The sequence below is a fragment of the Nothobranchius furzeri genome, chromosome 7 (genome assembly GCF_043380555.1).
Source record: "Nothobranchius furzeri strain GRZ-AD chromosome 7, NfurGRZ-RIMD1, whole genome shotgun sequence".
In the NCBI taxonomy this organism is placed as follows: Eukaryota; Metazoa; Chordata; class Actinopteri; order Cyprinodontiformes; family Nothobranchiidae; genus Nothobranchius; species Nothobranchius furzeri.
The window spans coordinates 69992828-70006875 of record NC_091747.1 but is presented as its reverse complement, the minus strand read 5'-3'; the positions used below and the strand labels follow the sequence as shown (position 1 = coordinate 70006875).

At 43.3% G+C, this 14048-nt stretch overlaps 1 protein-coding gene across 2 annotated transcripts in view; it reads right to left on the bottom strand.

The window, feature by feature from the left end:
* usp43a (ubiquitin specific peptidase 43a) overlaps window positions 1–14048 on the bottom strand; it is a 189145-nt gene that overhangs the window by 126077 nt on the left and 49020 nt on the right. For both annotated transcript variants that reach the window (XM_070553644.1, XM_070553645.1), the window contains exon 3: window positions 9863–9966. In XM_070553644.1, the coding sequence (XP_070409745.1) occupies window positions 9863–9966 (104 nt within the window). The remainder of the gene's footprint in view (window positions 1–9862; window positions 9967–14048) is intronic.

Here is a 14048-nt window from a genome sequence, read left to right as displayed (position 1 = left end):
TACGTTTGCATCTACCGGCCAGTAGAGGGCAGCAATGCAGGTTGCCAAACAGTCCGCTCAGCACGGCCAGGCTGGCACTGTGGAAAATGGCTGACTTGATAAGTCAAGCGGCTGCTTCTGAGCCCAGAAGGTGTCGTTGTCCTTCTCAAAAGAGGAGCCACCATAAAAGATCTAAAACCAGAGAGAGTTTAGGTGAAGCCTACAACAGATGGGCCCAGATAAAAAACGACGGCTGGAAACCTTGTACTATTGTTGCAACTGCAACCTCCACACACTAGCTATCGCTTTGGTGTTTGTGTTCCATATTCAAACTGTAACACTTGAAATAAAATGAAATTGTAGAAGAAAACATAAACAACATCCCAGCAGGAACAAAGTAGCACTAGCTTAGCTTAGCCTGTAATTTCAGGCTACAGATTTTTTGCTAATCTAACTCCATGCCAGTCTTCTTCGGGAAGTTACTAGAACTAGTGAAACTCTGATTGGATGAGAAGACGGGCGGCTTTAGACGACAGCCTGACCTCTTCTCCTTCCTGGTTTACCCTCTCACCAACAATTACTATACAATCAGAAGTTTTAATAACATTACAAACCGTCTAAAACTTTTAGATCCTCCCATAAGTAGCACTGGTTGATTAAATATTTTGTAAAAAAATAAAAAAATAAAAATTTGTACATTTATTTTGCTTTAAATATGTCAAAATTTGCTTTCAAAGCAGGGAAAAGGTGATAAATCCAGCGATAAACAAAAATGCAATGTAAAGTCTAAATGTTCTAACAACTTATCACTGAAACTTGACTAATTAAAAATAAAACATGAAAAACAGATTAAATGTCTAGTTCTACTTGCTAATGCCAGGCAACAACTATCTGGAACTCACTTCACAGAACCAGCAGGAGGGAAGGTGTTTCTGAGGCTGAGCTTAAGCAGAACCTGGTGGGTGGTAAAACATCCGCACCAGACTAAAGACGGTCAGTGTCTGGATATATTTATATCTGCTCAGTAAAGCAGAGGAATGACCAAGCTAAACCCTCAGAGGTCAACATTCTTACCAGGCTGCACCTTTAGGTCAAAAAAGGTGGACTTCATGAAGACATGTAAGAGTTTGGAGAGGGTTTAAATGCGTTTATAAAGAGCTGATACTTCACAGACCATGGTATACACTATAATTGGACAATAATTTATTAACGATATATATCGATCAATAGACATGTGATGAAAAAAATGGATCAAGAAAAACCTCAGTAAGTTTCCTTTTTCCATCATAGCCTATCAGGTAGCTTCATATTAGAATCCTTACTTACACACCTGACCAATCAAAAACGCAGACTCAAAGCACGCTCTGTCGCCGGACAGTAATGTGACTTCAACCAGATGTTGCAACAAGGAGAGGTTGAAGAAATTGTCCCAAAAAAGGTTATAGTAGTTCACCAGTGTGGCAATATTTCCATTATTATAAGTCTGATAAAAAAAAAATCAACATTGTTGCGGAGAATCAATAAAAAACAACCAACTTGTTTAATCATAAAGGGTTGGCGCTTGTCCTCTGTCTATTCTACTGTACATACTCACAGGCAGAGAGCACCATAAGGGGCGGGATTAGCCAGCTCAAAAGCTACCAATCAGAAAAAAAGGTGGAAATGATGACTGTACCGCACAACACTGTTTTTTTAGCTGTAGTGAAAGATGGCATCTGGCGATGACGCACACTTCTCTCTTTAGAAGAAAGGCTTTTAGAATTTCTTCTTCTTGGGTTTAAAGGCATGCCCAAGTCATTTAGAACACAAGAAAGAGCTGCAGTGAACTCCACTTCTGACGCCATCTTCTGTATGAGAAACTGAGCGTCGCGGTGTGTGACACACGCTGCTCAGCACTGATTGGCTCAGTTTGAATTCTCAGAGGGTGGGGTTAATTGAATGGGAGCGTTATCAAGCCCATTGCTTACCATAAAGCCCGATTTATGCTTCTCCGTCTGTGTCAGTGCGGAGACACGCAACGCCATTATCCGTCCTTGCGTAGGGCTCCGGCAGGCACGCAAGTACGTACGGAGTCGAGCCCACTTTTTTAAACATCCGTTGAACGAGACGGATTACGCAAGCTTGTGATTGGTCAGGACGCCGCTGTTGTTTACAGCGCCGCCATTGCAAAGAGAGCCGAGGATAACTAGCGGCAGACACGGAGAAGCTTGAAGAATACTAGGGATGTAAGAAAATATCGATATAGCAATATATCGTGATATTTTTTCTAGCAATATTATATCGATATTCAAAAGCCGTGTATCTAATTTTTGAAAGAATTTACATGCAAACTTTTGTGTATTTTCTTTTCGTTTTGTGCAATTCAATCGCCACCCGCTAGTTGGCAGCAGTGTGCAACGGGTTTTGTTTCCACCATTGAAATGTAAAACCCTCCATCATGGTTGAGGTACCTTGTGTTAAACATGTCACGTATCAGTTTGGACTGTTTAATGAACATTCTTACAATAAACTCAGTAAAAAAAATGCTTGTAACGTCTGAATGAATGTATCGCAATATATCGTGATATATCGTATCGTCTCCCCTGTATCGTGATATGTATCGTATCGCCAGAATTTCAAAAATACACATCCCTGAAGAATACCTCGCGAAAAAACTAAAAATATGAACGTTTCATTCTCCCGTGACTGGAGGAGTGAAAAGATGCGCAGCAAGCGTTTTATTTGTGGAAGGAAATGACAGGAAACGTGGGTTTAGAGGTGGGGAGCGCATGAAGAGGTGGAGGAGAGTGAGACAAATATGTCCGTGTTGAAAGTCTCATATATACACAAAAAACACAACATAAACACACCATCTTGGACCGATCCATGACAGGATACCACAGAACAGCACTACGCCCTCTGTGGTTCTGCCGGGCAATTGCTTTGCAACACTCTCCAAGAGACGGAGAAGTATGAAAGCAAAACGCTTCCATCAATCCGTGCGTGTCTGTCCCTTGCGGAGCTGACGGAGAAGCATGAACCAGGCTTAAGAAAGAACTGACATGGCTGGCCAGGCTCATTTCAAACTCTCTTCAGATAAATGGACAAACACAAAGACCAAAAATGTAAGTCTGCAAAAAACGTTGGTAACTGTGCGAGTATGGTAAGAGCTTATGAGTCCTCCATGGTGGAGGGGTTTGAGTGTCCCAATGATCCTAGGAGCCAAGTTTGAGGATTTATGCCTCTGGTAGTGTCACCCATAGCAAACAGGTCCTAGGTGAGGGATCTGACAAAGTGCAGCCCACAGACCCCTTATGATGACTAATACAAGAAAAATGAATCAATTATCTGTCCAAGAGGGTGTATGTGCAGTAGAAACAACAGTGGACCCTAAACAGAGCCTTGTGGTATATGTGCTTATGCGCCAAACTACAGTTCAGACTACCCACCCTTTTTAGGGTCCTTGGAGGAGGTGCTGGAGAGTGCTCCTTCTGGTGACTCCCTCATTCTGCTGGGGGACTTTAACGCTCACGTGGGCAACGACAGTGAGACCTTGAAAGGTGTGGTTGGGAGAACGGCCCCCCGATCTGAATCTGAGCGGTGTTTTGTTGTTGGACTTCTGTGTTCGTCATGGATTGTCCATAAGGAACACCATATTCAGGCATAAAGGTGTCCATATGTGCTCTTGGCACCAGGATACCTTAGGTCGCAGCTCGATGATCGACTGTTGTCATCTCATCTGATCTGCAGTTGCATGTCTTGGACACTCAGGTGAAGAGAGGGGTGGAGTTGTCAACTGACCACTACCTGGTTCCTCAGATGAGAAGCGAAACGTCTTCAAGAAACCCAAGAAGTCTAGTTATTGTCATTTGAACTCTCTTGGATATCATGGCCTGGATGACTGAGAACCTTCACCAGCAAACATTATGAAAATCAACACTTGGGTAGGGATGGGCACCGAATTCGGTACTTTTTAAGGTACCGACCGAATTCCACAGTACCGACCGAGCACCGATTCACTTCATTTCAAACGGTGCCTCGTTTCGGTACCCGTCCTTCATAACGAGAACTTGCCAAGACAGCTGCGCATGCGCAAGAGTGTTATGTCGTCGCTCGCTGCGAACCAGTTGTAAACAGGGCAGCATGGTAGAAAGAACGCACGCTAAAGCTTGGGTCCACTTCACTAAATGTGATGGGTAACTGGGTGATGATGAAACCAGCGACAACGATCTAAGTGAGACATCCTCATCTTAATCTGCTCCGGTAGGTAATTATAATTAGCTTGATATGTTAGCTTCCGTTTCTCCAATGGTGCGTTCACTTTCTCCTCTGAACTCCAAATTCCCGACTAGAAGAACATGAACGCGCTCTAAAGTTTGGCTTCACTTTACTAAATGCGACGGGTGATTGGGTGAAGACGAAACCAGTGACAACGATCTAAGTGTGAGGCATCATCGTTGTAATCTGCTCCAGCAGCTAAATAAACTGTTTAAGATATCGTTAGTTTGTTATGTTAGCTTCCATTGCTACCATTGTTATCAGCTAATGGTGCGTTCGCTTTCTCCTCGAAAATTCTAACTTCCCAGTAGGAAAAATCAAATGAAAAAGGACGGCAAAAGGAATGAAGATACACAGTAAATTTAGTTCACAGTAAAGATGTTTGCTTCAGTTTAATTATCAGCTTATAAAACTACAAGAACGATGTTAAAATACAAACAGTTGAATGCTATTTATCGTGATATTTATCAAATATTGTTATAAATTGAGAAAAAAATAATAAACACTCAAAAGTATCAAAAATTGGTACCGTTAAGTACCGGTATCGATTCCTAGGTAACGGGAATTAGTACCGGATCGATTCAAATGTCAAAGGTACCCATCCCTACACTTGGGTCACTCTAAACGGATGGCCACTTTCTAAATATGCAAACATGAACAGCACAAGTGTGTGCAATGTTATATAAGATTTCCACATCAACTAGACATGTCAGTAAAAGTCACCACCATCTTTTTGTGTCTAAGTGGAGATTGAGGCCGGGCCTTTCCACCCGTTGCATGTGCCATTAAAAAAAAAGACGGCGTAAACCGAGAGCGAAGATGAGAAAAAAGGTTCGGACAAAAACTGATTTAAAGGCTGCAGCACAGCAGAGTGAGCACAAAACTCTGAAATAAGCAGACTAAACACAAGACAGTCCCAGTTCCAATCATTAACATTTATTCAGATCACAAATGGGCTCCTCTGAGGAGCATCTCTGAGATATTAAAAGCATCAACAGAGAGGAAGTGGGAAGAAGCAGGCGAAATGCATGGAAAACGGGGGTGGATATAAATATGAAAAAGCAGGTAAAAAATAAAATCACCAAGATTTGAAGGACTGTTAGCATTAATGCTTTTATGCTTCTGCATCAGCTCCACAAGAGACACACACAGGCATTGGCAGGTGGTTTGTCTTCAGGCCTCTCCGTCTCCTGGGGAGTGTTGCAAAGCAATCCCCCACCAGGAAAACGGCGGGTGTTGCGCTTTTCTTCGATATTCTGTCCAAGATAGCACATTTACTATCGTGTGTTTTGCATTTCATATATTGTTTAAAACGGACAAATTTGTCTCTCATTCTCCTCCACATGCACTCACCATCTTTAAACCCACGTTAACTGTAGTTTCCGTCCATGAATAAAACGCTTGCTGCGTACTTTTTACTCTTCCAGACACGGGTGGATAAAACATTCATATTTTTAGAGTTTTTCCGTCCATGCTCCACTCAGGTCCGTCAGCATTCTTCCACCATAATAACAATAAACCACCACTGTAATTTTCTGTTATATATAATGAAGCCCTTAGGCCGTTGTAATGGAGCCTTTAGCATTAACACCCTTTGTTTTCCCGAAAAGGTGAGAAGAGTTCACAGTCTTACAGCTCACTGTAAATGTTTGGCACAAAGAGCAAAATACTGTAACAGTTTTTCGTGGAGGAAACGTTTCCCAGCTCCCACTCGCAGACAAATAAGAGGAGCAGGAGAGACGCTCCTCTACAGGTCTAAATATAGCTGCTGCTGTTCAGAGAAAGGAGGAGAGAGGAAGATGGGATGTGTTTGGTGGTGTGAATGTCTGGAAAAAACTAAAAAAATGTGTAGAAAGTTTTCTTTGAGAAACAGTGTGTGTGTGTGTGTGTGTGTGTGTGTGTGTGTGTGTGTGTGTGTGTGTGTGTGTGTGTGTGTGTGTGTGTGTGTGTGTGTGTGTGTGTGTGTGTGTGTGTGTGTGTGAGAGAGAGAGAGAGAGAGAGAGAGAGAGAGAGAGAGAGAGAGAGAGAGAGAGAGAGAGAGAGAGAGAGAGAGAGAGAGAGAGAGAGAGAGAGAGAGAGAGAGAGAGAGAGAGAGAGAGAGAGAGAGAGAGAGAGAGAGAGAGAGAGAGAGAGAGAGAGAGAGAGAGAGAGAGAGAGAGAGAGAGAGAGAGAGAGAGAGAGAGAGAGCGAGAGCGAGAGCGAGAGCGAGAGCGAGAGCGAGAGAGAGAGAAGGAGAGAGAGAGAGAGAGAGAGAGAGAGAGAGAGAGAGAGAGAGAGAGAGAGAGAGAGAGAGAGAGAGAGAGAGAGAGTGTACAGTGGCGGCAACAGAGAAAGGGCATAGAAGAGTCTAAGGCCCTGTCCACACGTAGCCGGGGATCTGCCAAAACGTAGATATGTTTCTACATTTTGGCCTGTCATCCACACGAAAACGGAGTTTTTTCACACGAAAACGGATCTTTTTAAAAACTCCGGCCAAAGTGAAGATCTGCGTTTTCTCCGTTTTGGGTGTCTGCGTGTGGACAGACAAAACCGGAGTTTTAAGGTCCGCAACGTCACTTTCCGCGACAAAAAAATGCTGACATCACGTGTGCGACCTGTGTTTACACTAGCCGACAGCATGGATGCCCTCAGAGCTGCGCTCGCTTTATCAATTGTCCAAGCGCTTTCTGCTTGTTTGTTTTTGCAAGTGGAATTACTGCTCCTTGCGGAAGACCACAGACGAAGGACGAGGTTAAGAACGGGGGAAGTACTGCCACCTACAGGTCTGGCATGTCCTTAACAACGTATTTATCCGGGTACGTGTGGACAGAGTTTGTTTGTAAAACGCGGCGGTGTGGATGCAAGTTTTTGGAGGGGCGGATATTCGGTTTTTTAAAAAACCCGGCTACGTGTGGACTAGGCCTGAGAAACGTTCCCGTCACACCTGTTTAAATGTTCCAGTGAACACACGTAGCTCATGTCAGAATGGACAGAGGGAAGATCCTGGTTAACGTCACAGAAGACTCAAACATTGTCCAAACTGGTGAGATGAGGAGCTACATCAGTTCACAACACACACAATAATGCAAACATGGTAATAAATATGAATCCTAAACCTTTCATCTAAAATGTAACTTCAGTAATATACATGGCTTTCTCTTCCGTATTTTATCATCCATCATTAAATATTTCTGATGAAACGAAACTTTCTCCTCTCCAAAAACTAAATAATTCGGACTCTTGTTAAAACGTATACATAATCTTTTCTTCTCGTGGCCACAGGTGAGAGCTGAAACAAAAACAGACCAGAACATGGACTGCTGTCGGCTCAGGCTCAGCTCCTCTCCGTTGGGATTTTGTTTAAATTTGTCAAAATTCATGAAACATTACTTGTTATTAATCCTCCTTATATCTATATGTGCTTTAGTGGAGGAAACGGGTTTAAGAAAAATAAAACAGACAAAAAGTTATTTATAGAATTCAAATAAAAAGATGGACCTAATAAGTTAGATACATTAACAGGCTGAGTCACCCAGAAAGCTCTGGGTTCACGACAGAACGCTTCTCAGGGTTGAGCGTTTGTTTTATCTGAACAGAACAAAGCACTGCTGTGTCTAGTTCGCTCCGACAGAGATAAAACGATACGGCTCCGAGGTAAAATAGGCTCCTTGTCAGTACTGCCGTGTTCCACACGCAGAAACAGTCTGTTCTTCTAATGCTGACAACAGCACACCTCGCTCAGACATACACACATCTCACTCTGACACACACAGAGGCGGAGCTGGCCTAAATGGCGCCCTGTGCGAGATCCCCCTGTGACCCCCCCCCCCCCCCCCCCCCCCCCACACACACACACACACACACAAGAAAAAACATTACACCTACAACTTTGTTTCAAATTGCATGGAGTGTATATAAAACAACGTTTGCTGACTGAATACAACATCCAGCTCCTGGCCACCTTCTCACCACTTGTCAAAGTTCTACTGAAATAGACACACTTAACGCAACATGATGGCATCATCGACTTGTACAGTACAGATGTGCTGAAAGGCGAGAGTCTCAACTTTCAGCTAAAAAAGAACGCTCTAGCTATTATAGTTTTTATTTTATGGCAGTTTACAGTATAAACAAGATCATACTAGCAGGGCAACCCCAGCGGCCCGCTGCCGCTTCGTTTTTCATGGGGTAAATACCGGTAATAGCTCATTTCCCGATTCCAAAAAGAAAGAATGGTCCTACCAGCTCGCCACTTCAATATGAAGAAGATCAGTTCAACATGGGGAAAAAAAACCTGACCTGTAGGCCAGAGAAACGTTCATTAGCACATCAAGTTCGATTCAGTTTACCGGTAAACATATCACGAATGTACAACAGGTCAATTATTAATCATCTTGGCTACGTAGCTTAATCTATACATTCCAGTAGCGTTTGCTACAAACAAATACAAAAACAACAATAAAGGAAAGCAACTGTCTGACAGACAACATAGCCGAATTCAAGGCAACACATAATAATCATTCGATTGCTCTTGGTTTTAAGTTAAGCCCATTAAAGTGCTTAAGTAAATAAAAGTGTTTCAAAAACAGCGTTTTTGAACCGGAGTTCTGCTCGCGGTGGGAACTCCGCCGAACAAGGTCATTTTTTATAGCGAAAACGATCGACTGGTCACTGACAAGTAAAAGGGTGTTATTGGTAGATGTTAAGAACACTTACCGCTGAGGTAAAATGAGAGTATAAATGAATTGAGGGGAGAAAAACGCTTTGTTTTTAGCCCGGAAGTATTCCCCCACAGCCAGCTTTCATTGTTGCCGCGACGTGGAAGGAGCCAATCAGGAGAGGGACCTCACATCAGCTGACGTGGGTCATGTGACAGGGAGTAGTTGATATGGGTTACACTTTGTTGTGCTTTTATTACAGAAATAGTATTATTATCATCACTATTATTAAGAACATGCAATTTCTATGTTTTGTTTATGTATTGGTTGATGCTTAAAAAATTTTTTTTAGAAGAAAAAAAAAAAGGAAATTAAATGCCGCCCCCTGCAGACTGCCGCCCTGTTCGGCCGCACATATTGCACATATCAAGCTCCGCCACTGGACACACACACACATACACATACACACAGGCTGTAGTCAGGCCATGGAACAAAGAGCCCGCTATCATAGCTGGGCTCCGTCCTTTTCCCGTGTCAGCATGTTCCCAACAAAACGTTCCTCCTGGTCCTTCCAAGACGCTCTTTTCACATCATCTAACCTTTCGATCCCAATCAAACGCACCTGCCACGTTCATCAGGACATCTCTGGTTTGCATGGAGCCGGACGAGAGCAGCAGCTCTGCTGAAAGGATTTCTACTGTCTCTGGAATCGGTTCCAAAAAAATGAGAAAACCCCCATCTCTGATTTTTCAGAGAGACGAGCCCGTCCTCCAGGTCTGCCTGACCTCATTTCTGCAGGTTGTGGTTCTGATCCTCAGGGAAAGGATACCCTCTCACCAGGACTCGACACGTATTCTCTATCATTCACAACCAGCACAAGAAGCTAACCGTTAGCAAACATAATGAGTAATTCTCCTTCATCAGACTCTGAACTGCTGTTAGTGGAAGTGTCACTTCAAAAACACTGTGTCCCTACATCGGGGACTCACCTGTACTGTGCCTGGAAGTGTTCCTGAACAAAACTGTGGCGACTTCGAGGTTGATGTGTGCTGGGTAAACTGGAACTGGAAGGATTCTCCAAGGAACCGCTGCCCTGTAGACAAAGGGCAAAACAAACAGGCGCATTGGTCTGAGGGTGACTTTGGGAGGCATTAGGGGGAGAAAAGATGTAAAGAGAGAAGAAAAGATGAAGAGAGAGCAGCATCCTTGCTTTAATTCCCTCTTTTATGCGACATTATAAGCAACTTCTTTACTTTTAATAGATTTCCTTTAAATTTCTTTAGTGTCTCCATCAAAAAGGTAATTTCATCCATGTTTCAAAAATGACACAGTTTTAACAGAGCTACTCAGAGAATCAAACATCACTATCACTTTGAAGCAAATCTGATTCAAAGGGACACATTTAGCACCCCCTAGTGTCCGTTTGTAGAAGCAAAGCTATCTCCTTGCTGTGCGTTCGTCTTTTTAGCACCTTAATCTAACAGCTGAAACATCTCCCAGCGTTCCTGTGTCTAGAGGAGTGATTCATCACTAAATGAAACAAATCAGCTGTGTTCATGATCTAAAACATGCAGGAAACGTGCTGGAACCAGACAGCAGCGTCAGGTACCTCAGCTGAAGTTTTTCTAAGACCCATCATACCCGACCGGCAACTGTGAAGTTGCAAGTGCAATATTCTGGTGATAGGAGGCGATAGGGGCTGGATGACTTTTTATTAATCCTGTAAACGGCCATTTTAGCACGCACTGGCTCAAGAAAAGGATTTAAAAATATGAAAAAGTTGCAAAGTATCCCTTTAAAAGACTGAAAGTGGCTCCAGTCTGCCATGTTTGACTCTATTCAATGTTGGAAGAGCTTTCTGATTTTAATTAAAACATTACAGATGTGTGAATAAACATAACATTATTAAATTACTTTGTAAAAATACACATAAGTGCGTCATTTTCATAATTTCTATTTAATTTCACCTCTCATCAATGCCATAATCCATTTAACACAACACAAAGTTGCTATAGATAAGAATATGAAAGATTTATTTTAATACCGTATATATGTTTACACTTCAGACGTTTTAATTAAATGTCCTAATATCTACTACGAGTATGTGGAGATCCACAATGTGATGTTTCCATTGTTTAAATGTTAAACAACATAAAAAAGGCACAAAGCTTTGTATTCTACAACATAAACTACAAGAAATATATCAGAATTCAAAGAAGTATTTATATCTAAAACAAAGCAGCACTTCCGTACGGCTTCAAGGAGATTCTGGTCCACCATCCGGCGTCTCAGGGAAAAGCAGTGCACTACCAACACTGCTTACAGCGGGGACGGTGTGCTGCTGGCCTCTACTCAGGACATTGTGGATCGGTGGGCAGAATACTTCAAAGACCTCCTCAATCCCACTGGCACATCTTCCAGTGAGGAAGCAAAGTCTGGGGACATTGGTTTGGACTCTCCAATCTCTGTGGATGAGGTCACTGAGATGGTCAAAAAGCTCCTTGGTGACGAGAGCCTCCCGGAGTTCCTTAAGGCTCTGGATGTCGTGGAATGTGTTGGGCGATGCGGCTCTGCAATATTGCGTGGACATCAGGGGCAGATCCATTGGACTGGCAGACTGGGGTGGTGGTGTCCCTATTTAAAAAGGGGAGCCGCTGAGTCCTACAGGGGATCACACTCCTGAGCCTCCCTGGTAAGGTCTATTCAGGGGTTCTGGAGAGGAGGGTCTGTCAGATTGTGGAACCTCAGATTCAGGAGGAGAAATGTGGTTTTTGTCCTGGCTATGGAACACTGGACCAGCGCTATACCCTTAGGGGGGTCCTGGGAGGTGCGTGGGGGTTCACCCAACTAATCTCCATGTGTTTTGTGGATTCGGAGAAGGTGTTCGACCGCGTCTCTCAGGGGGCCCTGTGGGGGGTACTTCAGGAGTATGGGGTAGCAGCCCCTCTGATAAGGACAGGTCCCTATTTGACCGGTGTCAGAGCTTGGTCCGCATTGCTGGCAGTTGAGCTTGTTTCCATTGAAGTTGGACTCCATCAAGACTGCCCTTTGTCACCGATTCTGTTTATAACTTTTATGGACAGGATTTCTAGGCACAACCAAGGTGTTAAGGGTAATCGTTTTGGTGGCCTGAGGATCAGGTCTCTGCTTGTTGCAGATGATGTGGTCTTATTGGCGTCATCAGACAGTGATCTCCAGCTATCGCTGGAGTTGTTCGCAAAAGAGTGTGAAGTGGCTGGGATGAGAATCAGCTCCTCTAAATCTGAGACCATGGTCTTGCATCAGAAACGGGTGGAATGCCTTCTCTGGGTCAGGGACGAGGTCCTGCCTAAATTAGATAGGTTTAAGTATCTCAGGGTCTTGTTCACGAGTTGAGGGAAAAATGGAGGGTGCGTCTGCAGTGATGCGGGCGTTGTACCAGTCTGTCGTGGTCAAGAGAAAGCTGAGCCGGAAGGCAAAGCTTTCGATTTATCGATCGATGAACGTTCAGCCCTCACCTATGAATGCCCTTGGAAGAGCTGGCCCAAGTGGCTGGGGAGAGGGAAGTCTGGGCCTCACGGCTTAGGCTGCTGCCCCCGCGACCCGACCCTGGATAAGTGGCAGAAAATTTACAGATGAATATCTGTCTGCAGAGATTTTTATAAGCCAGTGGCACTGAGATCTGTCCTCAGGTTAATTTGAACGAATAAACTTTATTTTACCAACGTATATAAACATTGTCGGCTGTTCAAAAGTCCCCGGCTGGTGTTTGTGGATCCTGGTCATATGTTATAAAATACATTTGTGATATTCTAAACTGTGACCCTTTAGCTGAACATATGCATCAAGTTCAAATCATTTTATTCTGTGGCCTAAACAGCTTTCTGAAGAAGATAGAAGAAACAAAGCCACAAGGTCATGTTACCACAAAACTCAAGGAAATGCCTCCAAGACGTGGAACGTTTGAAAAAAAAATGGCTTTAGTAGGTTTTACTGAGCAGACACATTTGAGAGATTAACTAAATGAAGAGGGAAATAATAAAAACTCAAAAAATGAGGCGTTTTTTCTGCCTAAATCTAAAGTCCAACCAAAAAGGACAAAACACAGGATACCTAAAGTCATATTCTGAGAGAAAACAAATCCAATGTTATACATTTTTACATTTTTTAATAAAAGTTATGATTAAATCCATTAAACATTTGTGTGACTCTGACATTGAGCAGAAGGAAGTACCCGTCTATCACACCTTCTCTGGAGAAATAAGACTTGCCCACAGAAATAATGCCAACCCAACTTCGAAGACGCTTCTCTTTTGTTTAAACAGAATCCAATCACACCTGCATTCACTCTGAACAAAGCACAGCTCGGTGTGTTGCACAACTCCTCCAAGGACGGCTACTTTCTGAATACAGATCCAGATTAAAGCATGGGGGGGGTCCCATACTACACCTTCAACTGCTCTTCATGAAATAGTCTCAAGGTGATCAGCTGAGGGCTTTTGGGATTTAATCTCTGTTATTATTTGTTCAATGTGTGAATGTGGAGCATCAGAGGATTAAATGAAACCTGAAACACGACTTTTTCTGTGACCGAATCACGATTTTCTTAATAGGGCAGATTTTTGGTATTTTAAAGTTAAATGAGTAAGAATTTTACAGTGAAATATTTAGAAAACAGTCCGTCTCCATCATGTTGGAAGGAAGGTTACATTTGCCTCTCATAAGAAAGACTGTGCCGACAAGTCACCGTCATACCGCCGTCACAGTTTGGTTTATGAGAGCGCCGTAGTGGCATGGCCATGCGGGAATTCCGCGACATTGTGCCACCAAGCTCAGTAGTAATATTGCTGCAAAGCCGGACTGAAGATCACACCTTGGCACAACATAGTGAGGTGTGACTATAGTGTGGAATCACCACCGAGCTCTGGCTGGCAACTTTATTGAAAATGAAAGTAAACACGGCCATAGGTTTTGCTTTTGTAAACAGAATCAGCTGAGATGGCAAACTGGAGCAACGCAGAGCTCCGGGAGCCGAGCTCAGACCATCAGAAAGTTCACAGGGACTTTGGAGGACCGACCTTTAGGAACGGCTTGTGGAAAAAAAACTCAGAAGCGCGGCTTCGATCGCAATAAAAATTAAGGTATGTCTAACCCTCTGGAGTCTGTGGTATAATTAGGGATGGGTACCTTTGACAT